At 39.3% G+C, this 26,701-nt stretch overlaps 1 protein-coding gene across 5 annotated transcripts in view; it reads left to right on the forward strand.

Moving 5' to 3' along the window:
• Positions 1-26,701, forward strand: part of RBM33 (RNA binding motif protein 33) — a 101,143-nt gene that overhangs the window by 44,767 nt on the left and 29,675 nt on the right. For all 5 annotated transcript variants that reach the window (XM_033068502.2, XM_033068589.2, XM_033068763.2 and 2 more), the window contains exons 11-15: positions 11,991-12,150; positions 13,026-13,357; positions 13,972-14,214; positions 15,002-15,289; positions 22,593-23,231. In XM_033068502.2, coding sequence (XP_032924393.1) covers positions 11,991-12,150; positions 13,026-13,357; positions 13,972-14,214; positions 15,002-15,289; positions 22,593-23,231 — 1,662 coding nt within the window. The remainder of the gene's footprint in view (positions 1-11,990; positions 12,151-13,025; positions 13,358-13,971; positions 14,215-15,001; positions 15,290-22,592; positions 23,232-26,701) is intronic.

A 26,701-nucleotide genomic window follows, 5' to 3' on the forward strand; every position in this document is an offset into this window, starting at 1 on the left:
TAGAAAATGGAAGTAGTATTTCTAAACACTTTAATTATAATATATAATGTTATATAGCACTTATACACCTTAATGTAATATAATACATAACACTTTATTATATAAAGGCTGCTGCTAGCTGATTATGTGTTACAGTGGCCAGAGCATTAGTGAGTATGAAGCTGGAAGGGATGAAAAAATCTGGACCATCAGCTTACCTGAGTCCACCTGCACATTCCATGTCTGAAAGACTTCAGTATTTACCTGAAGAAAAATTTATAGAAACTTTTAGCTTCAAACATCATTTATTTAACTTAATGAACACTGAAATAATAATACTACATGACACATGTGCAGTATTTTATGGACGTACAAAAGGGAAAGAAGTGTTGTCATGCCCACTTTGGGATGGAACATGGCAGAGACAAAGTGTCAGTGTTCTTCAGTCAGGAACTGAGGTATCCCTGGCATCTAGATTTGTGGCTGGAGTGTGGGGCATTTGGAGAGAAGAGGAAGCTGCAGAGAACCTGCTTCCCACTGCTAAAGGCAGCAGGGAGGGATTCCTCAGGTCTGAGGTCATTTCCCTCTGTCCATGGCCTGGATCCCTGAAGCTGCTGCGGGGAGAGCAGAGCCTGCTGGTGGAGCTGTATGCCTTTGGCCAGGAAAACTTTCAGGAACCTTGGATGAATTCTCATTTAGCTGTTGTCCTTAAGCTGTCACTTTGGGTGTGGTGTGAGCTGGGCAGGTGTCCAGCAATTTTAAGACTTTGTTAGAGTGACTTATCCTCAGGCCCCTGTGAACAGCCTATGTTGTATGTCTTTTTTTATTCCCAGAGGTTTTGACATTATTTTTTTTGGAACTTCTGCAACTAGTATTTGAGATAAAGATTATTTAATATTTTTTTTCCTTAAACAGCAAATACCTTAGTAAACTTTTCATGTTCTCATTCAACATGCTTCCACTTGATCTCCATCACATCAGATGGTGGTGTCTCAAATGGATGCTGCAAAAGGCAGTTGATAAATTTTGATTCATTTTTTACACCATTTCTGGAAACAGTAGTTTGGTTTCTGAGCTTTTAAGTGTTGTTTGTGTTCCAGACACTGTTTTTAAACACTGCTTTACAATTTAATCTGTGAGAGGTTTTTAAACAAGTGACCAGCCATTGCTCAGAATAGAAGTTGCTGTCCTTCATGGTCAGTTGCTTGAAACATTGATTTTAAGAAACCAATGTATTAGTGCTATATGAATTAATTATAAAAGGTACATTAGAATACAGCTTACTTATTTTTTCCCAGGTGATCCTTGGACTGATATGGATCACCCACCATCATTTCATCAAACATGGGTTGGCTTAATGGTTTTGCAGTGAGCCCAGGTCTGTGGCTGCAGCACCTCTTACACGATGCAGAGGCAGGAATTTGCAGTGCTTTTGAAAACAAAACTCCTTGCAAAAGTGTTTGCTCTGTGTTGTGGGAAATGCAAATAGGGAGGAAATTTCCCTCCATTGTTTCAAATTCGATTATGAGTTGCTACATGTGAGTAAGGGATTTTTAGCAATTCTTATTAATGTGGGCTCATATTCTGCAGTACTCATAGTAAGGACAAATTATAAACAGTCCTGCATCTGACCACAGATTGTAATTTTAAACTGATATTGAGTAACCTGTACATGTTTGCAACTGTATGTAGGAGACAAACTGTTAATGGAAATAAAAAGTCAGTTGTGAAAATGATTCTCTTAGTTCCTCACAATTATTTTGCTTTAGCTATGGCTTCACTGTAATGAGTAACAGTAAATGAAATTTTTCCTCTATCGCTGTGTAGTAGTGGCAGATCACAGGTAGTGTAGAAAGCATTTTGTTTTCATTTAACAGAATACATGGTATCAGGTGGTGTTGATTGACATTTCTTGGATACTGCTTTACACAGCATTTCATGCAAATCATGTTTGAATGAGTCTGCTGCATCAAATTACATTTCTTTCAGATTATAGCCCTTGCAGATGTGAGACAGAGCTTGTTCAGCAGCTAGCAAAAGGCTTTGGTTTTTAACAGGTACTGTTTTCACAACTTGACTGCAAAGCTCTGTAATTACAGCACTTAAGGTAGTGAAGGAATGATGGGCACTTTCTCTTATCAGATCTATAAGTAGTAGCAAGCAAATGCAGCATGAGATCTCTCCAGCTGTCAAGTATTGTCAGGCTGCCATAGAGGGAATGCAGTTTAAAATGCAGGTGACATAATACCCAACATCCTCCATTTGCTACTGGGCTTCTGATTAATCACGATTACCCTACATTATCATACCATCAAATTTAATCATATCAATGAATTCCCATCTGCAGGAGGAGCAGCAGCAGCTAAACATGATGGTAACAGCTATTAAATAAGAGAGAAATGGCTGGTATCAAAATGCAGTAACCCTTTAACTTGTCATGTTGGCTCCAGTGTGCATGTGCTCTGCAGACAGTAAAATGGAGCAGAAAACTTGTGCAATTATTTATATTTTATACTTACTGACATTTATCTTTCTGTTTAGCACAGCCAAAGAAAACCAGTATTGTAGATTTTTTTACCTATGTTAATGATGGTAGATTTCCCTCAATCTCAGGATTTGTACCTGCTAAACACAGAATCACAGAATGGCTGAGGTTGACAGGGACCTCTGGAGGTCACCTGGTCCATCCCTCTGCTCTAGCAGCACCACCTGAAGCCAGTTGCCCAGGACCACGTGTGGATGGCTCTTAAATATTTCCATGGATGGTGCAAGTGCTCAGGCACCCTCACAGTAAAAAAAGTTTCTACGTAGGTTGTACTTTGGTGTTTCTGTATTTCTATGAATGAAATGTGAAGCTTTTAAAAACCACTGTAAGCAAAGCACAAATTTTTATCAATGCAGAGGGGAGAAGTATTATGCATATGCTATTCTGCCATTAATTAAGCACTGTTCAAGAGTTACTTTGCAGAAATCAAGACTTGTAAAGAAATCCAATTTAAATATGCAGTCTGCTGAGTACAATACTGTAAGAGTAATCTAGAGCTTAAATACTAAATAGAGAACTAAAATGTATCTATTATAATACTAGAGAGTATTAGATGATAGTATAGTTATCTTAAGGTATTTCACTGAGATGAGAAAATGTTCTTTTAAAATATCTCAGTACATTTGTGTCATCACAGTATGAAAAAGAGTAAATCTATAAACTGGTGTTTATTCACCTTCTGTGCCTTCAGTTCCTGCTAATTCTTTAGAACATGAAAGTGAAAATGCTCCATTTTATTATAAACCAGTAAGTCACTACTGTTAGAATAAAATAAGGCAAATCAGAGAGTTATTTTGGGTTGACCATAGGATACCCAAAACTGAATTAAATGTTCTGGCTTTCTTACCTAATGCATAAATAGTACCTGCAGGCATACTGGGCACTCTTGAGTTTATAAATTTCTGACATCAATGTGTTTGTAAAGCCAGAGATGTGCAGAACACATCAAAAATGAGATTACCTAATGGAACAAAAAATCATCAATCCAGCAATTTCATTACTAAATAATCAGGTACTTTTCAAAGTCCAGGTTAGCAGCAATTATTTTTTGTTTCCTCTAAAGCTAACTGCTTCTTGACTTTTTTTTCTAGCAACCTGACCATTTTCTGTTAAAGGGAGAAGTATCATCCCCAGGACACATTGAAGTTCTCAGATTGTTTTTAAATTGTAACTGCAACTTCGAACTTGGAGTGTAATGTAGAAATCTTGAATTTGATATTCATGACCTGGTTTAGTTGTAACCTCAAGAATTTTTAATGACTTGCAGACCACCATGATATATGTAAACACCATGATAGTATTTCTGTGAAGTAGTTTCTGCAAAGTTCAAGGGAAAGATCTTACTAGTCCTGACAACAGGAGGGGCTCCTAATTTTTTACACATCCATAAAACTGTTAGCTTTCAGCACAAAAGCTATACAGAAGGATTTGACTGTCTTTTACTAAATGCTTATGAAATCCTCATCTTTCAAGGGAGAGTTAATTGTTCTAAATGACATTAATGTCTTCTCCCCAGTTTGTTTGTATTGTACTTAATCTGAAAAGTTAGAGGGCACTATGCAAATGGGTGCTCTTCTACACCCCACTCCTGCAGAGGATTGCAAACTTAAATGAAACTGAATCTCTTAGATGAATAAGTTGAAGAATTTAGTGTTAGATATTTCTCAGGTTTGTGATTTGAGAGGTTTGGGTTTACTCTTCCTTCAGTCTGTGCAAGTTGCAGCAACTTGTCTGTCACACTGATTTTCAGTATGGTCTGTCTCTGCTGGGGGCACTCTTCCTTCAGCCATACAAAATAAATGGATGGGAGTGTGGGTTTTTTGCAATTCAGCACTTTACATTAGGAATTTAATAAATCTAGAGTTCATTTTCTGTGTCTCTATTTCATTAAGGACTCTCTGAAACAGAAGTTCTCCTGTGGAGACGTGGTTGTTTACAGGCCTGTCTGCTTTGTTGCTTCTCTTAGAAACATTTACAATATGAATCTTTTCCTGCTGGATTGTGGAGATGTCCTGAAACTTGCTGAAAAGGGACACTTTTAGTATACAATAGTTCTAATTTTTAGCTGTACTCTCCTGAACTGTTAGGGATTGTTAGTCTGCTGGGAATACCCATCTCTCTGTATTGCCTGTGTTACTTATTTTAGCTGTTTGATCATGAGTTGTCTGAAATAACAGGGGATTCTGTGCCTTTCTTTCCTTGCTTATACTGGTTTATTGTGCGGGCTGAATTCTCTTTTGTGACCCTAAACAGTGAATTAGGGCATTGGTGATTTCTCTTACAGATGACCTGGGCTTCTGCCTAAGCCTCCCAACACTCTTTCTTATCTCTTGTAGTTATGCAGTGTCAAAGAGGAGCTTGTCCAAATTGTGTGGTACATTTTAATATTAAAAATTACTTTCAGCTCAGTTGAAAATACCAACCCATTCTCTCTGTCTGCCTGTAGTGCCAGGATCTGTGCAGCCCAGGGACTTGAACCAGTTTTGGCTATCTCTATGCAATCTTCCCCTCAGAAATTATATTCTAGAAACTTTAAAAAGACTCATCTGTGCATAACATAAAACTGTTGTCGGGACTTCTGTGGGCACTGGGCACTCAACTTTTCTGTCCATGATTAACACGAATGCAAGGTGTCTTTTATATTAGGTGAGCTTATCCTAAATCTTTTGAGAAAACCATGGTGCTTGCTAGGTTTAGTTCACCTTGATGGACTTAAGTGATTGTCATAGACATCAGAGGAACAAGAGTGAATCATTGACACTGTGTTTTAAAATATCATAATTAATTTTAAAATAAAAAATTTCCGTTAGGCATTCCTTTTTTTATATGCTGTGCAAACAAAAAGAATATACAGTGAAACTTGAAGACCCATGTTTTGTGCAAGATACTATGCATATTTCTAGTTGTAAATTTTTGAACCATATCCAACATATATGAGCTGGGTTTCCTACACTAGAGGATGAAAAGTCAGTTCCTTGCACAGAAGATAGGTAGTTTAGGAAAGCTTTTTGAAAAGTCTGGGGGCTGCTGAAATAAGAGGATTAACATCTTGTGACAGATGGCTATAGTTTTAATTGTCATAGGTTATAGTGGTCATTATTCTTTGCATTTAAACCATATAAGAAGAATTAACTGAGTGGCCCTGCTTAACTGTCGATGGGGTTCTCCTAGCTCTTTGCATTTTAAGTGAGATTAATAAATGAAAACATGTTGTACAGGCAGGGTGTATTTTATTGAAAGATTCATGAAGTTTCAATGACATTGTTAAGGTATTTAATTAGTCTCATGAAAAAAGTGGAGTGACCCTTTTAGAGAAGCTGATAAATCATATAATAGCTGTTAGATCCTCTTTATTCCTTGCTTTATAAGATTAACTTTGTGCTAAGCAATTTATGCTAAGTTTTCCCTTTTATTGGTAACCAAAGTTATCTGTGCTTCATGAATAGATTATTGGAGATAACATCATGTAATTAACAAGAGATGCAGAAAAGTAAAAGTACAATTTGTGTAAGAATTGTATGAGAGAAAATGTTAATTTCTTAACTAGGAAGGATATTTAAAGGGATAAAAGGAAGGCAGAATAGTGCAGTTCTTTGAAAGGATTAAAGTAACCTTATCGCGTGTTCTTTCAGAAGGTGGGATTGCATGAGTGTGTGAAAGTCATGTTCAATGAGCTATTCACAACTCTAATGAATTGTAGACACAAGTTTGCATGGCTTTTTTTTTTTTCCAAAAGTGATTGATAAGGTGGAGGTTATGCCTTAGCTATACCGAATAATTGAAATTAGTGAAAGGGGAAATTGTACAACCTGCAGTTATTCAGAGTTGTATAAATATGTCAGTCTGAAGTGCAGTAAATTATGGTGTGTGTGGGAGGAAGAGTGGGTACATCTTTTTGTAAGAGTAAACATCACAAAATCAAAGGTTTAAAACAGAATGCCTGTCAGTAGCACTTCACTGTGGTGTTACCTTCTCCTTTGAAGTACTTCTCAAATGTCTGTGATTGTGTTCTCTTAAGAGATCAACACAGAATCAAATTTCCAATGTAATTTCCCTCTACACCTCAGGTGTTGTATTCTTACACACCACCTTTTTTTCTTCTTGAGTTTTCAAAATAAAATTTCATGAGGATAGATTAAATTATGGAGTTCAGACCTTTCCTTCAAAACAGGAAAAGATACAGACATCTACTGGGTCGTTCTTATGGACATTTGGCAGCTGTCATGGTAACCATTTCTGTATGGATGTGAACCAGCCTTGTGGAATCTCACTGGGAAGGCACATAAATTTTTGTCCTTTCCCTTACTGTTAGAGTTGACCCCAATGTTGGAGTGAGATGTAAAACCTGGGAGCTGTGGCTCATAGTGTGAATTTGCAATTTTCTTTTGTTAGATTGGAACCTGTTAGCTTAAAAATAGGTGTTCTGAACACTGAGGAAGGAAGTTTCCTGAAAGATTTAATGATGGTGAAGTAACAGTTAAAATGTTTTTTGCAGGGACTCTTAGCTGATGTGTGTACTGAATAGTTGGGTGTAATTTAAAACTGTCCGGATAGCAAAACCATGAAAAATGGGAGTAACTACTGTGCATATAAAGATTTATTATGCATCTATGTTACAGTATGCTCATTTTATCAAAACCAGACCATTATGAAACCTGGCTTTTGCACCTGCTCTTCATTAATTTTTGAAGTTAAATAGCTCTGAGTGGTCTTTTCTACCAAATACCAAAGGGCACTTGGGGGTTATTAACAACAAATACTTGCTGAATGTAGAGTTTGACGTTTGTGGTAAAATAATCCTCTACTGAAATTGTAGTTTGACTACTGTTAAGTGAAAAATAAAAACCCCCATCAGAAAAAAACAAGCCCACCCTCAAAAACTTTAGGCAATGGAGAGCTGTTATATTACTTTGTACTGGTTTTAAGGCAATTAGAAGTTGACATAAGTAAAGGTTGAAGTGGTAGTATGGTTGTATTTAAACTGAGTTAGGAAAAAAGTAATGTCATTTGAGAATAATAGACAAAGTCCTCACAATTTAGAAAAATTCCCATTACAGTTTATGTATCTTCTTTTTTAAAAGAAGTTCATGTGTGTCTGGAAGAAGTTGAACATTGAAGTTTTAGTTTCACATATAGTGTGTGATGTGAATTAATCACACAACTGAATTCCTATTGGAATTATCCTGGAAGCTTTTGCAGAAGAAAAATCTCAGCAATGTAAGATATGAAAATACAAGCTTCCCCCTCCCTGTTTTACTGTTATTTAGGGTAGAAGTTTTTTATCTTTAGGGATATAGAAGCAAAACTGGTTTAAGAAGGAAGTGGAGGTCAGTCTGTCATGACTGCAAAAAAGAGAAGAATCAAGCTCATTTTTCTTTTTTAGAAGCAAACATTGATAATTCGTTTTTCAGCAAATAACAAATGTCTTTGCAATTAATTTTGCATGATTGGCCTTTGGTTATCAGCCAAGAAATGTGATCAGTCATAATTTAGTAGTTTTTCAAAATGTCATATACATAGAGTTAAAATCTGCTCAGCAATCAAATAAGTAGGTATTTGTTAGTGAATCTGGAATTTTAAAAAGTGGAAAAAAACCCCAGAGTTCTTAACTACTAGGGATGGAAAAAAGAGAGACCAATAGGAAGAGTTCCAAACTTCAGATATCACCTTCTTGCTCTTTCTTGGACTGTTCTAAGAGTTATTCTTACCCAAACTTGTGTAGCAGCATGTACTTATATGACATATACTACTAACTAAAGAAAAAAAATTCTTTAATGTATCTTAGTGAGCATTTGTTGGAATTTTTTGACACCAACTTTTGGATAACAGTTGGATACCTGTTACTTTGTGTTAAACCCATGCAGATATTTAGAGCACACCAAATGTTTTACTTCTTAAGATGGATGGACACCTTTGGTACAGAAGATCACAGGGAGTTTGAAATCAACACTGCTACTATTTTTAACAGGAAAATGTCTTGCTAGTTATTGCTTCGTGTATTTTTTTTTGGGGGGGGGGGGGGCGGGTAAATAAACTATAATATCAGTTTTTTTGAAAGTGTGAGGTTTTTTAGACCTAAACTGACCTTGTATTACTCAGTTCTAAAACTTACCTAAAGCTTATTTCATAAGATTTATTTCTTTATGATGGGGAGCATACAGCTGCTCTCAGTGTGTGTAATACTAATAGACTTCAGTGTTCTAAACCAAGATGTTGTGGTGGCCTCATTTTGAATCCTTTTGGTTGAAATTTTCCAAATACTTTCATTGCAAGACTGAAGCAGTGGAAAAATACTCTTGTGCCCAAGTGAGTTATTTAGAAATGTTTTATTATTGCTCAGTTTCCAAGGAAGAAAATTGAGTTTGGCTGCAACTGAGGATGTTTCAGTATGTAAGGGCTGTGTGAAATTCAACAGGACTTTCCATGCATTTGCAATTCAGGGCTGCCTTAGGAGGAGATAAATCTGGGCATAATAATGAGGGTACAGGTTGGCAGGAGAGGGAAGGCTGGTACAAAGAATTGTTTATTTAAAGCAAACATACTGGATTTTTTTCAACCTGTGCCTGCTGCTTCCCTGGCAGGAAGAGGAGGGGAGGTGACCTGAGTGTAAGTGTACAGGCAAGGAAAACAGGGGCAGAGTGGGGCAAGTAGGAGCTCTTGACCAGCTGCCACAACAGAAGACCACCAGCTTGGAGTCTGGAAGCTGGATCCATGCTGGGATTAGGAACCAGTGAGTGGATAGAGGGAAAGACATGATGGGAGTGAGAGAATGTGTCTGAAGGAGTGAAAGACCACTCCAGGACCAGGAGAACAAAAAGGCAAATTGGGCAGGAAATTAATACTGAGGAAGATGCATGAGACCAGGTTACAAATGTGGTTGAAAAGCAGAGATGACTGCTTATTTTGTAGCCTAAGCCTGTTGCCTTTTATTCCAGCATTAAAACTGAAGATTGGGAGTGAGGGGAGAGACTGGTAAGGATCTGAGCAGGGCAGAATACATGGAGTTTGGAAGAAGCAGGTAGAGGAGACTGTGATCACTGCACTGCCATTTGGTGCTTGGAACCAAGCCCAGACAGATCATTGCTGCTGCCAGTTCTTCAGCTCGGGTGGCAGATACATGACACTTAAGATTTATTAGTCCAGGTTTCAGTAAGTTTCCACGTAATTTGTTTTTTGCTGGCTATTTTACAAATGACTAAGATAAGTGTAGGCGTATGTCTAGGGAAAAATATGAGGAATTTGAGAGCTTCAGAGTTAAGCTCTCTGAAAATGGGGAAGAAAAGGTTGTTGAGACCCAAGATGCAAGATGAGCGTGTGACTACGTGCTGTAAATCAGATGCAATATTAAAACCATCTTGTATGCAACTGCCCTGTTGAACTGAGTTCTCCCATGCTCCTGTTGCAATGACCTTATGCATTATCCACTGGTAAACTAATGGCTAAATAGCTAAAAATGAGTTTGCTGGGTGCCTTCCTCAAGGATGTGTAGCATGTGGAAGGGCTGTATTCTCTGGGATTGCTGTAAGAGCAATACTTTGAGAAATAGGCTTTTATCACCAAGACTTCTGAAATGAGGGAGTACATCTAACCTTAGTTCAAGTAGCTCTGGCAGCTCCTGTGTGCAGTGATGCTGGAGATGTGTTTGGGAGTGAAGGGTCAGGACCCTCAAGGTTTGTGTTCAGTTGATCTTTTGGCAGGCAGCCGGTGCTGTCCTGCTCAACATGAGGGAAGGGCAATGCCGTTGAACATCCTTGTTCAGCTAAACCTGAAAAGGTCTTTATGGAACAAATAAATTTCACTTCTTCCATCTCAAACAACTCTCTATTGCTCCAACTGCTGTTGTTTGCAGACAGACTGTGAAATTCAAAGGCAGTAGTCAGTTCCAAGATGGCAGGAATAATGTGTTTCAACTGTTCATTTGTAGAAGTGTAGAGCTCCTCCTATAAACACTGTATGTTATGAGGACTATCATGCTTGGGTGTGATATAATGTCTTTTCACTCAATGACAGGAGACTGACTGGAAGCATTGGCAAGGGATATAGACCCTTTAATCTCTAGGAGTGATAATGTATTTACAGTTGATGGCTGTATAATGACATAAAATAAGCAGTCACAGTCTTGGTCCCAAATAGCAAGTCTTAGTATCTCACACATCCCCATTCAGGTGTTTGAGGAAGGCCACAGATTTAATAATGGATCTGATCCTTGGTGCCTCTCATTTACTTACTTGGGCCTTGCCAGTCTCAGTTGTATTGTGCTGGTAGAAAGCTGTAAAGCAACTCTGTCTTGTGCTGCCTTGGTAGTGAGTATGCACCAGGGCTGTTGTTGCTGTGTGAGAAATTCTTATCCTAAAATTCCAGTCTTCATGTATTACAAATATGATAGGATGAGACTGTGCATACCCTTGATGAGGGCATCTCCAGAGATAAAAGATAAGCTACTGCAGCTTAGTTGTTTGGCCCTTTCCTGATGGTGATACTTCAGTCTAGCAGGGAGATTTGGTCTGGAGTCTGTCTTGAAAAGCTTGTCTTCAGCAATGCAAGTTTTAACCTTCAAGGTGAGCATCACATGTAGACAGAACAGATCCTGCCACTGATTTCACAATCTTTATAAAGAGGAAAGCAAGGATGTTCACAGATTATTTTCATTACTTGATTTACTCAATAATGAAATGGTTGAGAATATCATTTATGCAAAGCAAAGCTTACTCTGTATATCAGAGGTTGCCAATGTGTTTTCAACTTCTGATATTAAAAAGAAAAATTCTAGTGTGAATTACTCAATTAGATGTGTCTTCTGCAGAGTTCTGCTTTTGAATTAACATACTGCTTTCTGCAATATGCAAAGGCATTAAAAAAAGAAAAAAATCCAATGCCGTACTGCAGGAAAGAAAATTTTGTACTCTTGTAATGCTTCAGATGCTAAACTGTGAATAGACAGAAATGCTACTCTCCTCTTAATTCTTTTAGAAAGATGATTTCTTTAATTTTCTGGATGCCATAAATTGTCTGTCTTTCTGTCCTCCCCCCTTTTTTTTTTTTTTTTTTTTTTTTTTTTTTTTTGGTAAAACTGCTCCTTTCCGTAGCTTACAATGTGCTAAATTGATGAAGAATAGTACGGTTTATGAAGATAAATGTCAGAATGTCTTCTAAAGTAGACATTCAGATTTTTTTGGATTAATGGGAAAAAAGGTCAATAATTGCATGGATTTCAATAAGCTTGAGAAGAAATGGCATTCCTGTGGTGCTAGTGATTATTAAACATTGTGAATTCATTTCAAGATACTGTACTGGGCTTTAATATATCTTCCATTGTGAAGGAATGACTCAGTAAGGGCTGTCACTTTGTACAGGTGATAGGAGATAATTCATACAGTAATTGTATTTTTAAGGGAAAAAAGTTATAGCAGACAGTACTTAAGTTTCTGTATGGTAGCCTTAATTTTAATTTTGTCTTATGAAATAGGGCCCTCCAGACTTCCAGCAGCATGCGCCCGGACCAGTTCCTACCAACTTCTCCCAAGCCCCGAGGCTGCCAATCCAGGACCAGTGGAGAGGGCCACCCCCACCACCTCCACCCCTCCCTCCTCCACCTCCTCAGGACAGGGATCCTTTCTTCTTGGCAGGTGAGCATTTCAATGCTATTAGCAGTTAACATCCAGCTTTGTAAAGTGACTCTGCACTGTAACTGTGTATCCCCCAACGTGAAAGTTTTCAGAAGAACCTGACGGCTGGGAGATCCCATTTGATGTAGCCAGGCTGGTACATGCCAGAAGGTTCTGGTCGTCTAGTAGTGTATTTTTTACTTCTTTTGATATGGATACTTACCTTCTTTTTTATGTCTTCTGTAACTGCCATGAATCCAGATATTTAGGTAGACACAAAAATAATTAATATCTAAGTGATTGTTGTGGTGAAGTTGTTATTTTGGATAACAAGTACTCTCCATACAGTTGGGTTTCGTCTTGTAACTCTTTAAACTGCCAGGACTGTGTGTAAGAAATTTGTTGAAGTTAGATGAAATGATACAGCCTAGCAAACAAAAGAGAGATTAAGTGCATATTTATATTTATACCATATAGATGCCATGTATATATATATGATATTTTGCAAATATTTTACACGTGTACAATATGTAAAAATGTGCTGAATACCTGGTCAGCAAATGGTGTCAATGCGTTATGAGTCTTCTGTGGTTTAAACTATAATCACTGGAATCCTTCATTGATTTTATTAAAGTAGATTTTCCAAAAGGTATTGCTGATTCCAGCACAGTACCAGTTGTGCTGGTCTTTCAAGGAAGGATCAATTCCTTCTATACACAAGTGACAGAAGCAAGAGAAACGTAACCTTGAGGGTAGCTCTTATAATTAAAACATCCTATACAGTTTTGCATTCTGCAAATTTCAGGTTACTTTCCAAAACAGACTAGAGCTTTATTTCCAAAATGCGTTTGTGTCCCGGGGAGATTGTCATTTGATCAGTTCTCTCATTCCCACAGATCCGAGGTTCCCAGGTCATCCCCTGTTCGAGCAGCGCAGCCCCCCGCCGCCACCGCCGCCCCCGCTCCTGAACAGCGCCCACCCCGTTCCCGCACAGAGCCCCATGCCGTTCAGCCCGCCCGGGCCCGCCTTCAGCCAGCAGGGCCAGCAGCCGGTGTACCCCCGGGACCGGCCGGTGCGGCCCAGCATGCAGCCCCAGGGCCCGGTGGGGATCCTGCACTTCAACCAGCCGGGCTCTGCCACCCCGCGGCCCTTCATCCCCCCGCGGCAGCAGTTCCTGCAGGCGCCGGGACAGCCCTTCCTGTCCCCGCACACGCAGCCCAGCATGCAGGTACGGGCCGGGCAGGAGCCGAGCGGGATGTGCTGTGGTAGTGCTGTGAGTGCCGAGCGGGATGTGCTGTGGTAGTGCTGTGAGTGCCGAGCGGGATGTCCTGTAATGGCACTGTGAGTGCCGAGCAGGATGTGCTGTGGTAGTGCTGTGAGTGCCGAGCGGGATGTCCTGTAATGGCACTGTGAGTGCCGAGCGGGATGTGCTGTGGTAGCGCTGTGAGTGCCGAGCGGGATGTGCTGTGCTAGCGCTGAGTGCCGAGCGGGATGTCCCGTGGTGCCGCTGTGCTGGCACGGATGGATGGAGCCGCTGCAGTGGCGCTCGGGGCCGGGGCAGCGCGGGCCGGCAGCGCCTCCGCCCGGGCGCTTTGGGGATGTGCGGAGAGCTGGGATAAACGTCACTAGGAACCCTTAAACTCGTCTTGTTTTTACTTCAGCTGTTGTCTTATACAGGTTTAAGTGTGGAGCAACACTGCTTCTGTTGGTCTGTGTATTGCTCTGTATGGTTTTAGTTTAACCTGGTTCATAGCTACTTACAGTTCTAAGGTCTTGGGAGGCTGGAGCTACTTTTCAGGAGTTTATTACCTTGAAGCTAAAGTATTTTTTTTTCATGTGAAGGGTCCCATGCATCCTCCATTACAGCCTCAGCCACAACCTCAGCCTCAGCAGCACCATCACCAGCAGCCTCAGCAGCATCATCACCAGCAGCAGCAGCAGCATCACCATCTCCAAGGGCCCCCACAGCCCCTGATGCCCATGAACCAACCACAGTTCAGGCCTCACATGCAAGCCACACAGCAGCAGCCAAATAACAACAGGATGCAGTGTCAGCCACGACAGGGTCCAATGAAGCCAAGGCATGTAAGTACCACGTACCTCAGTGTCCTGCATGAGTAGCAGGCATGTAAGCACAGGTTTCAAAACTCACCAGTGTGGGTTTTCAGTTCTATTTATTCCTTCCTGCTCTTTCCCCTATTTTTACCATTTCTTGCTCATTTTCTGCCTCAATCTTATAATCTGCATTGAAAATTACCATATCTATCTTTCTTTTCTCCTCCAGTCTTCAGTGTTCTTTTTGATTTGGGTCCAATAGGAGATGTTGCAGTTTCCCAAGGAGTAGCAGTGAAGGGGTTATGAAAGATAGGTTTGCTTTATAAGGCTTTACAACTGTTAGTAGTCTCTGATTGTGTGGGACCCCAGTTCTGTGACAGTCTTTTGATTTGAAGGCCTATGTGTACCACTGCTGATCAGATTTTTGGTTCAGATAATGCCTCTCCTGTCTTGTGAGTTTCCTCTAGTGCAACATATTCTGCTACTTGGTAGGTTGGGTAGCACAACAGCCTGAAGCAGTGCTCAAGAAAGTATAACTATGGTTTAGCATAATTGCTTTGATTAAGAAAGGAAACACACAGTGAATCCAGTTTCTAAGAATGGTGTTAAACAAGTGAAATTAAATTTTGCTTTTAATTAGAAAAAAAGGTTATTAAAATGTTCTCATTTCTGTATTTTTTCTCAACATTAAAAATACTTCGCCTCTTCACAAAGCTTGTTTCACCAAACTGAACTAAATCAGGAAAACGTGAAACCAAAACTAAGTCAGCCTAATTTGCGGTGGAAGTCAGCAGTTTATTTCCTTTCTGCTTTCCAGAGTACCCCATCCCAGAATATTGTCAAGCGTTCGAATCAGCAGCTCCAGTCGAGCGCTCCCAGGAACAGCAACTTGCGCGAGTTGCCGATAGCCCCGTCCCACGCCATGGAGATGAGCAACAACCGGCGCAACTCCACCCCAGCCGCTCAGGTCAAACCCATTACCAGCACCGTGTCTGCCACCAAGTCTGTCCCTGGTGGTGGCAACTCCCAGGGAAGGCCTGAGATGAAAGCTAAAGCAATCACTCCAGTGGGCCAGACCAAGTCAGAAGGAAAATCTGAACCAGAGGTAAGGGAATTATTTTTTTTTCCTTAAACAAAAGACCAAAAACCAAACAAGAAACAAAGCTCCTGCCTTTAAAAAACTTTTCTAGTTTAATTTATGAACTGAAAGCATGCCTAATGTATTATCCACCAGATATTTTTTGGTGCCACTAGAGGCCTCCCTTCTGAATTGCGCTTGTTTATTGCAACAGCAGAAATAATCTTCCTTGACATAAAAGGTCTGGAAGGTTGGCAAGGCTGTGGTGAATTTGTTTTGCAGGAAGAGGAGTCATTTCTGCTAGGAGAGAAGGTAGAATTTGAGTAAAGGTGATTAGTGATACAAGTCTCTGAAATGCTCATTTTCCTTATTTTTATCTTTGGGAATTATAATTTATTTTCAGGTGATCATATTCTTCGAAGTCTGAAAGCCTCTTCTTTGTCATTTTATATGATGCTGTATGGCTCAAAGGAAAAATGAAGGCTATTTGGAGAACTGTCTTCCTCATGCTGTTTTCCTTTAGGCTGTTCAGTCTCTACTAGGCCTGGAGCATTCATGCAGGAGATCATAACTGTGCTGTCCGTGGTGTTTCTTGCTCTTGAAAAAGAAAATCTCTTTTTTATGAAAGCTTTTTATGTAAGGGAAAAGAGGAGATGCTTTTAAGTTTTCCATTTTGGAGAAAGTGATGCTGTTTGCTCTGCTGGTATGCTGCACAGTTGAAAAAATCAAATGCCAGTGTTTTCAGCTCCACTGGATCATGTCATGTGAACTGATGACCATTTCCCTGCACAGATCTCCTGGAAGCTAGAGAAGACTCTCCATGAGCTCTGTTACTCTGAGAGATTGGGTAGGATTGGACTGATGGTGCTCTTTATCCTGAGCATGATGGCTAAATGCACCCTGTGTGCTTTATCAGGCTATTCTGTGAAGAACTGTAAAGCTTTATAGTTACAGTTAACCATGAATCTTGTCTCAAGGACCAGGTTTTCTTCAACAGCCACTGAAAGCTTTAATTGTGACAATGCTGTCAACCTTTTAAGCTGCTCATGATTAGCTTTTCATCTTGTTCTTGAATTAGGGATGGTCATAGCTAATTTCCACAAATGAGGCACAAAAGAAACCCAAAGATATCAGTGTTTGACCTCTTGCACTTGCTTTTTAATGGAAATGAAAAAAAATCCTTTTTTTTAGCTTTCAATTTTCACTTTTTGGAAAAAATATTTAAGTAATCTTTTTCCCCTCAATTCAGTCTCTTGGAATAATCTCAGTCCCAGAAAATGCAGTTTCTCATAGAGAAGCCTTGTCTTTCAGGCAATTAGTAAGGTAAGTCTTGAAAAACCAGCCACAGGCCTCCCACCTAAAATGTCTTAAAGTTATTCTGTAGTGTAGTCATATGATAATTAAGGCATTAGTTCTGAATATCTCTGGCAGTATTTAGAAAAATAAAATAATATTTTAAGTATTTAAAAAATTAAATTAGTAAACTAAGCAAACAACCCCAAAGCAGTCATCTTGTCTCCATTTTACATTTTAAACATACTCTAGCCTGTGGTTATCAAACCAACTAATCTTACCTATGTGAATTCTTGGTGTATTACAAATAAAACTTTATTTGTCAGTCAAAGCTGATTGAAAAAAAATCAGATACCTGTTTTATGCAAGTTTTTGCAAAACAGGATAAAAACCCAAGGTTGCCTTGGAAAAAATGAAGTCTCCTAGTAAAGCCCTTGTAGATAAATTTGGCAAGCATTTAGAGAGTGTGACTGTGTGCACACAGAACCTTCTCCTTCCAAAACACACCTGGAACAGAGCCTGGTGCTGCAAACAGTGTAGTAGCAGTTATCCCATTTCTGCTGTGCCACTGCAGTGATCTTACTCACTGCTACTGCTTATTCACTCTTACAGATGGGACTACTGCACTAAAAATGTTCATTTACAAGCATTAAATAATACTGTTCACTGTTTTTGTATTGTGGGTTATTACATATCTCTCCTTAGGCATTTTGTAATGTTTTGCAGTCTTTTTTGTGTGTTTTTCTTGTAATTAGCTGACTTTATCCTGTTCTTTTGCTTTTAATGACAATGAGAAAGAGTTAAGTTCTGTCACCTTTTCTAGCTGTATGGGATATAACTGAATTGGGCAGGTTATTTTGCAAGTGTCTTCAACTGGAAAATTAAGACTTTTCTTTGCATCTTTCTTCCTAAAGAGTCAGTGGCTGTATTTATGAGTGGCCTATCATTCAGGAAGCACCAAAAAAATAGCAATATTGGTTGTCAGAGGTTTTTCTCACCCTAAATATAGATATTTGAAAGGTTTGCAATGTGAGTGACTAGATGATTAAAAACTGTATATTAATGGAATTCTTGTGCTCCTGTGAGGCTGCAAAATACTGACCTTAAATGCCTATTCAGAATAGCTTTTACTCCTCAGGATTTAAACTGTATATCCTCAGTCTGAAACATCATTTTGTCATTGAAATAGGAAAGGCTGGATGATGTGGGCCTAATTCTGTTCCTGTTGAAGTCAGCTTAGGATAAGAGGAATTAAGGCAGTATTAAGCATTTTTGAGTTTAAAGAAGAGGGAGAATGGAGAAAGATGATGTGTCTGTAGGAGAAATGAATATTGAGCTCAGAGCAAGAGGGAAATTAGTAGAGCACTGCATAGTCATTGGTGTACTGATGTTAGTACTTATATTGGGGATAATGTCCTTGATGTACTGAAAGAAAACCATTCGTCCAAATCCAGTAAATTGTGAATTTAAGTTGTTGGATTTTGTTGCTGTCTTTTCTAACAATGCTTGCAATATGGAAAAGAGTTATTGCATTAAATTACTGGATCAAATGTATCTGAATATTTTCTTCTTTTTGGAAATGAACTATGTGAAAAATTGTAGATGTCTAAACTAGAATTTTCTCCAGTTTAAATAACTTGTCTTCCAAATTTTTGTAATAATGTCTCCTGTCTTGTGCTTAGAAGAGTCTTATCACAGTTTTTGTTTGCAGTTGGAAATTACGAGAGGGCATTGTGCTTCTTGGAGTAATCTTTACTCTCTCCCTTTTTGTCCAAGTTGTACAACGTCTCATACCTTCCTCAGGTTCAGGGGCTGATACTATCAGCAGTGTGAAATGTGAAGTGTGTATATGTAGGTACCCTTTAATTCACATATTTTGTGTCTTTGAACACAAACAGCCAAATGATCCAATTTGAATCTGGCTGCACCTTTTGCAAAGAATTGGCGTGAATTTTTAGACAATTTATTCTAACCTCTTACGTTTTTAATGTTACAGCTTAAAAAAATAAAGACAAATCTGCTGAATAGATTTGTGTTTATGCCACAGATCAAATTTGATTGTTCTGTTCTTGCACCCATTTTACTGAGACACATTAAGTCATCCTGGTTGCATGATTCCTTTTTTGTTCCTTGGGAGCCAACCAGAACACTCATGGTGTCTGGTTCTTATGACTCAGCATTTAGTTCTGTTAATTGGCAGTTAATCCTGCAGACCTCTGAAAAGGCATAGGTTTCTTTGTTTCTTTTTAATTCATCACATAAAAAGCAAGTTACTGGTACTAGGACTTAAATTTCAGTAGGAAGTTTAATCCTTTGATTTCGAGTGTCCTTGCTGTCTTTTCCTAAGGTCAACAGTGCTGTTCTAGGTTCCCCAGAAGAAGGATGTGGGACTGCTGGTTCTCTTGTTGGTGCTTTTCAGCTAGCTTCAGGAAAGCACCTGTAACATTTTCTTTTGATGCTTTCCATCAAAACTGCCTTGGACCTTAAGGCAGAAGAAGAACCTACAGCTAAGGCTCTTCCTTCAAACCTTAGTGAAATGCATTGTGTTAAAACTGTTCAAAGATGGATGAGAATTTCCACTTTAAAAAAGACAAAAAGGGAAAAGAAAACAAAAAAGCAGAAAAAAGCCCCTTCACAAAACCAAGTGCATGTCTGGCCTTTTGTACTCTGCAGCCTCCTGTAAAAGGAGAAGCCATGTACATGTACAATGTACCATTTCTTCATGTTGGGGAGTTTTCTACCCAAAACATGTGAAGCTTAATAGTTTATCTAGGGAAAAGGCTGCTCCATGTTTTTCTGCTTTTTCACCTACAGACAATGTTTCTTCCAGACACAGGATGTGAAAATAATACTGGTTTGAACTTTGAAGGATGTGTACTTTCTCCCAGTTGATTTTGTAGGCAAAGTGCTTGCTTGCCTTGCCTTTTTCCCTTTTTCCTTGACAGTGCTATTATTTGTTGGAGAAATCTATACTGGGCTTACTAAACTAATGGGATGGAAATCATCAGCAGTAGGCATTGTGTCCTGTGTTCATCTTGACCCTGTCTTGCCTGTTCCATATGCTGAATGTCCTTATGACACACTATAGGTCATTTATATGTGCTGTACATCACATATATACCCCCACTCTCTAGGATGGTGTATATAAGGTGCTCTTAAAGCTGAGCAGAAAGGGGTTTAACTGCCCATTTGCATCATGATAAGGAGTTTGCTGTCCTCAGTCTGTACTGTTGGACCATTGTACAACTAAAGTTAAACGTGACTTCTAATGGAGATATTTTGTTAATCATCACACACCTTGATATTCCCTTCCTCTAGCTGCAAGGGTATTTTGTTTAGAATTTAGCTGTAGTAGTAACTTGCTTTTGAAGGATTTAGGTCTACCTCTAGCCTGTTAACAGACTGGTCTGCAGTTGCCATATAAGCAGCTTGATGCTTGATCTTAACCTTTAAGAAGAGATTGACTTCCTAGGATCATTACTAATTTCCTGAGTTAAGTTCCAGAAAGGAAAGGAACGTTTCAGATTGTTTGAGATAAAGTTGCCTGAATACTCTACTAAGCATTCTTTAAACTTCATGTGTGTTGGTAATAAAGTTTGTCAGTCACCTTTCTGTGTGTAATTCTGGCATAGTTTGGAATCAGTGTATCTGTCCAAGGGCTGTTGCAGGGATGCATTAGTCAGAGTCCCTCGGGATGTTCATTCCTTGTCTGCTGGCAGGACTCATTTGAGTGTGCTGCAAAGCACACGTCTCTGTGCTGCTATGTGTAACCTTTGAGTTGGTGTTCTGAGCCTACCACATCGTGATCTGCATCTCTCAAGCCCTTCAGAACTTGTTAGGTGAAAACAATGAGCAGGCAAATCCCTCATAGTGAAGGGCACTGCTAGAAGTGATGGTCTCCTGAAGACTCAGGCTGCAGTGTTCTGAACATAAAAAGGGAAAAAAAAATTACAGGCCTGCTTCCAAAAGTCAGCTTGGTATTGGCTCATGACATCCATCAGGCTTGTTTAGATAAATTGTAGAATATTATGATCTAAGGCAAAGCAGGTGAATAAACTAATACATTAAATGAAAGAAGTTTTCCCTCTGAACAATTGTGGTAATTGTGATACTCAGTGTCTGTGAAAATGACTGAAAACTTTATTAATTGCATCAGGATCTGCATAACAGCACATCCTCCTGCTAGCTGGAGCTTACATGTTTTCTCATCTTTTGCAAACTATTCTTAAGTGTCTTAATATTTTTCTGTATTTCATATGGGTCATATTTTATTTTTTTTTTGCTACAATCCAGCATCTCCAGTTGTCGATACAAGATGAAATATTTGGGCTTCCTCCTGTTAAAAGTATGTTTCTGTGCCATCTATCAACACAGAGCTCTAATTTAGTTGTCACAGTGATTATTAATCACCACCATCATGTTCCACAAAGTATAGATAAAGATAAGAACTTCTGGGTAGATGTAGCATTCTCATGCAAAGAACTCATCCATAAACTACAACCCATACTTAAAAAATAAATACAAATTGTAAAAATGCAATTTGGTTAGTCTTATTTAGCCTTTGTTTACGTTTCTGATTAGACTGCTAATTAGATGCTTGTAATTGGACTTCTAATTTGAGACAATGAGCTGGGTTTTGGTAACTGTGAGAATAATCCCTGCTCAGGGAAGAAGCAACTACAGCTGAAGGAAACAAGCATCCAGGATTTGTGCATCTGGGTGCTGTGAGTGCAAATCTGACTCTGCTTGGTTTTCACATCCATGAACCAACATTATGGCTGAATCTGTTCTGCTGGATGTTTTCTTGGGTTGGGGGGGATTCTGGTTTTAATGTTAAAAAAACAAACCTTCAAGTTCCACATTTGGGTCACATGTTAAAAATATGGCAGTTGTGTCAAAAACAGTTTGCACCCACTTACTGCAAGATACATAAAGTTTAATCACAGATTCCCAGTTTTTGAGAAATATTTTAACGCTCTTTATACTTTAATTTACCAGCATGCAAAGGTATCATTACTTGGAGAGGCTGTTGTTAGCAATGATTAATACATCTTGAGTGGAATGTTGTACTCATTACCATTTGTAAGCATTCTCCATAAGTCTCACTTAGTATTTCAAATGGTTAAGAAGAGAGAAATAATATAATGGAAAAGTATACTTCCTAATTTTGAAAAATATATGTGATTTTATTGCAAGAGCCATTTGATTTCTTTTCCAGGATGATGAGAATCTGCATTTCCCTGACTCTTGTCCATTTTTATACAGCTTTTCATAAGAACCTGTTCTGCCAGAGTTGAAGAATCTTTAGAAAGGTTATTTGATGGTGTGTAGTACTTTCAGAGGGGCCCAGGGCTGGAATATTAAAGGCATTCTCTATATACCATTAATATTCCAACACTGCGTTTGGCAACATTTTGATTCTGAAGAGAGTGCACGAGTTCAAGGTCAGAGAGATTGACTTGTGCTGTTCATTATAACCAATTATTGTGTGACAAATGAGTTTGAGATCAGGCTTAAAATTCTGTGAGAAAAATCAATAGTTCTAATCAGGGCCTTTCAGGTCATTTACCACCCTACCTTTTGTTACTTTGTCAGAAAAGAGCAAGATAAAACCTGTGTGACAGTGGGTTGCCTCTGTATTGTTACCTTCTATTTGAAACATATTTTGATATCTTGAATTATATTAATAGTTTAATTGGTTTTGGAAACTTAAATTAGTTCCAATTTGTGAAACTTTTTTTATTATTTATTTTTTTAGTATTCTGATCAGATTTCTCAAGTGGTATTAAATCTTTTCTGTCAAGGAAGTGGTATATCTAAATGCTAAACCAGATTTGAGCTGTTTGTCTGTAATGAATAGGAAATAAAACATAGCAACACATACATTCCACTAATAGCCTTGCTTTGGTATCAGGGAAAATTCAAAAAGCTCTTCAGAGTTACAGCTTTACAACATCTGAAACAATTTCATGGTGTTTTTGACCAAGCTGGACATCTGTTTAGAATTTTGTAAATTCATTTGTTTTTTCCTTTGTAGTATCCAGACGAAGATGAAGAGACCCGGTTGTATCGTTTGAAGATAGAAGAGCAGAAGCGCCTGAGAGAGGAGATCCTGAAGCAGAAGGAGCTGAGACGGCAGCAGCAGGCTGGGGCCAGGAAGAGAGAGTTGCTGGAGAGACTTGCACAGCAGCAGCAGCAGCAGCAGCCTTGCTCCCAGCAGTCCTACATGCAGCACGAGGAGGACTCCTCGGAGTTCCCCACCAACGGCAGCCCCTACATACCCCACTCCGGCCTCCAGACCAGGCACAACGTGAAAAACAGACTCCTTGTTAGAAAGCAAGACGCGGTAGTTGCGAACATCCACCCCAAACCCACAGATTTCCCCCAGGGCGCAGGGGACGGGCAGTACCAAGGACAGCAGATGAAACCAGTGAAGCAGCTGAGGCAAACTAGAACAGTTCCTGCGAGTCAGCCTCAGGCAGCACAGAAAGTGTTACAGAGCAAACCTGCTGCAGCGGCGCTGCCCACGCCGGCCGCGGCTCGAGTGGCCTCCGTCCCCGCGAGGCCCCAGGAGCAGAAGCCGGGGGTGAAAAGGACTGTCATGCAGCGGACAAACAGTGCTAGTGATGGGCCCCATGTCGGCAGCAAAGTCAGGGTGATTAAGTTGTCAGGAGGGGTAAGTTTACAAGGCTCATCTCATCTATGTGTCTCCTCGTGGTTTGTTTCTGTGTGTTTGACTCTGTGTAATCCCAAAATAAAAAATGGGCCTGAGCTGGTGAGGGAAGTAAGAGTTTTAGCCTACCTGATAGTTTATATATTATGTTTTCAGAACTGTAATTTATTAGCAGTTATTAAACAGTTAGTGTTTCCTGTAATGCTTTACTGCCAGGCAGTTACCAATGAAGTCATATTGAAATACTCCTTTCTTTTAAGTTGTAACTTGGAGTCTGAAATCTGAAAGACTGCTCAATTGAGCTCCTTTTGCTTAAGGTTGATAGGTCTGATAATTGCTCAGAGAGAAAAGAATTTAGGTGACTGTATTTAATTAAGGTTTGGTTAAAAAGGACCTGCTGATTTGGTAAGTGAGGTTGTCTAATTTAGTTGTGTGCAGATGTTGGTATTAATATGGTTTCTACTCAGGGTAAGATGGTTTTTACTTTCTTGGGAAGCATGTTATGAAACTAATTTAAGCAGTGTGTTGGAGGGGGGTGTTTTCTGTTAGAGGCTGGGTTTTAAAGCATTAACATTTGACTTCTGCATCTAAATGAGATTTCCTTATCTCTTGATAAGGAGTCTTTTATCTGCAGTGTGTCCCTTGAGCACTGTTGTGGAGGACTCACGATTGTCTTGAGGACAGTGTGCCTATTTAAAATCTGGGGTTTTGGTGAGAAAGTGTCTTGACCAAAATTCTTCTGTCTTAATGAAAAGACAAGTTAATTTGTTAGGGCTCTAAAGAAACTTAAGATGAGGGACATAGAGATCATGTTGTCAGTGTTTGAAGTCTGTCCTTGGGTTTATGGTGAGGAGGAAAGAATGATGAGATGTAGCAGCACATCAAAGGTGTTTTTCTGGGAGAATGCTTCAAAATTATGTTGAGAATTTTATAGGGAAAACAAAATAGTGTGTAACAGAGACTGGACAAGGCTTTGGAGACTAGGCTTTACTCAGAAGAAATATGGAAGAAGTTGAAATGCCAAAGTCTTAACTTTTTATTAATGTTTTTCTACAGTACATAAAACTTAATTGCACTCAGAACTGTGAATTGCATAATGACTGTATGGTCTTTCAGAATAGTAACAAACAGGGCATTATTGAGTATGTAGATATCCTGCTGGTCAGGTTGTTGTCAGTTCTAGTTCCTCAGACATGGTGACTTAAGTACAGAGAATAAAGTACAGGAAGCTGAAAGAAATTAATTCTGATGAGCTAAAAATATTTATATATAAGTATGTCTGCAGGAATCCCAGTGGCCTGCAAGAGGTATGACAGGTTTGTGATTCGTGCATAATTGAATAAAGCAGTCATACACTTTATTATGTGGTGAAACAAAACAATGCCAATCACAACTTACAGCTCCTCGTAACAAACAGGTATCAGTGCCCACAGTAGCATTCACAATGAAATAGTTTTTATCACAGTGCTCTATTTCAGAAGACCATGAATGATTTGTTTCAGATAACTCTCATGGTAAGCAAGAGCAATTAGCTTAATTAAATGCATGTGTAACTCCTCTTTAATTGTGTACAGAAGCAGATTTGCTCTGTCCTCTTTAACTTCCAGATACTGAGGTTTCAGCAAGGTGAAACAGGTTCTTTACCTGTAGCCTTTGTCACTGTTGTCATGTTGGCATGGGCTTCTTAAGTTTCCTTCCAGTTGTGGGAGAGTGAAAGGGAGCATTGCAATTAGCTGTTAACATTGATCAAGATAGTTGATTTATTTTTAGTTAGTTAGTGACAAGCTGAATCTGTGACTGTATTTCTTTGACCACAGAAGGAAAGAATTACAAATTGAGCAGCAGGGCAGACAATCTTCTAGTCCATTTTCAACAGGATTTAAAAGAAGAATTAAAAGGTGCTTGGACTCCAAATACTGTCACGATTGGAGATCACACTTAGTTTCCACTGCTTTAGTCCTGCCATATGCTTTGCTTTTTTTCATAACTTTTACCTGAGCACTAAATGTAAAGCAAAAGCCAAATGTCATTTTCCCTAGCCATTCTCCTTAGCATGTAATGGTGCTTCCTTGTATTCCTTCCCTTTGGCCAAAGGGTTGCTGATAGCTCTTATCTGTGTGCACTGGCTGAATCCTGCAGCTCAGCATCCCTGCCCTTGCTCTCTGTGTAATTCCTTGTACTCTTTTCCTTTCTTGGGCTCTTTGGTGCAGAGATGTTTTGAATACATTTGTACAAGTGAGATGGCTCACAATTAGACAGAATGCAGGTTCCCTTTGAAGCTCACTGGGTTCAGGTGGAGACCTGCAAGTCTCTCCTGTTGGAGCTGTGCACAGCACCATTGGGGAGCTCTCAGCTGCTCAAGTCCAGAGCTGTACTAGCTCTCCAGACCAAGCTGGCCTAAACCAGAAACTGCTGACAAGGACTGTTATTAATTCAGTAGGGTCATCTGTAGAACCAGGATTCAGTGGTTTGGCATTGCTGCTGATGCATTTTGTGTAACAGTTGAGCAGTGTGGTGTGTTGGTGAGAGCTGTGGAGCACAGATACTGTCAGAAGAGAATGGCTTCTTTTCTTGAGGGCAGTGTCTTTACCAGGCTGGGCTTTTGTCTGTTGGTGTTGTTGGGCACAGCAGTGCTACCAAAGATCTCTGACCTGCAGGTGGAAATATCCCTTGGGTCCTTAGGAAGGTAAAATGGTCTTTCATCTGTTTGCACAATATTCTTTTGTGAGAAGATTTTACTTTTGGAATTTTAAGACTTACTGTGTAAATTCCAAGAATGTTTTAACTTGTTCAGTTTTCCTGATGCATAAGATGCCTTAATTTATGACTTCTAGTTCTTCAGGAAAATGAAAGTAGAAAATGATTCAGCATTTCCAGTATGTCAGACTAAGTCTGTGTATCAAGGTGACACATTAGGTACTGTCAGTAATGATTTTGTCTGTTGATGCTTTTTAAAATTTTTTAAATAAATCCCACCCTTCACCTCCCCCCTCAATACTGATTTGCCCATCCCTTTCTAATATAATATATACAGGAATACCAGTAAAGTGAATAGTTTTCCGTTGTAATTACTCCTTTAAATGTTATGTTCCTGGAAAATTAGGCAGGGTTTAGCACATGGACTTGGAATTTTTTGTTACTGGTTTGCTTTTGGATTGGGTTTTCTGGAGGAAGGGGGTGGTTTTTGGGGATTTTGGGAGGGGTTTTTGTTGCTTTGTTTTTGGTTTTTGTTCTGAGTTTTTCCAAGGAGGCCCAGATATCTTTCACTGGATCCAGTGTGCTTGTTTTTAAGGCATTTCATCAGAGTTGCCCTTTTCAGATACAAGAGCTGAGTGTATTCACTGAGGATTCATACTTGTAAATTTTACTAATAAAGCATCTCAGACTTGCCAAACTTGCTGAGGAGTCACTCCTAAAGTTAGTTGTAAGTATAAAGTCAGTGAGAGTGTAGGAAAGAAACACCCTAATAAATC

The sequence above is a fragment of the Catharus ustulatus genome, chromosome 1 (genome assembly GCF_009819885.2).
Source record: "Catharus ustulatus isolate bCatUst1 chromosome 1, bCatUst1.pri.v2, whole genome shotgun sequence".
Classification (NCBI taxonomy): Eukaryota; Metazoa; Chordata; class Aves; order Passeriformes; family Turdidae; genus Catharus; species Catharus ustulatus.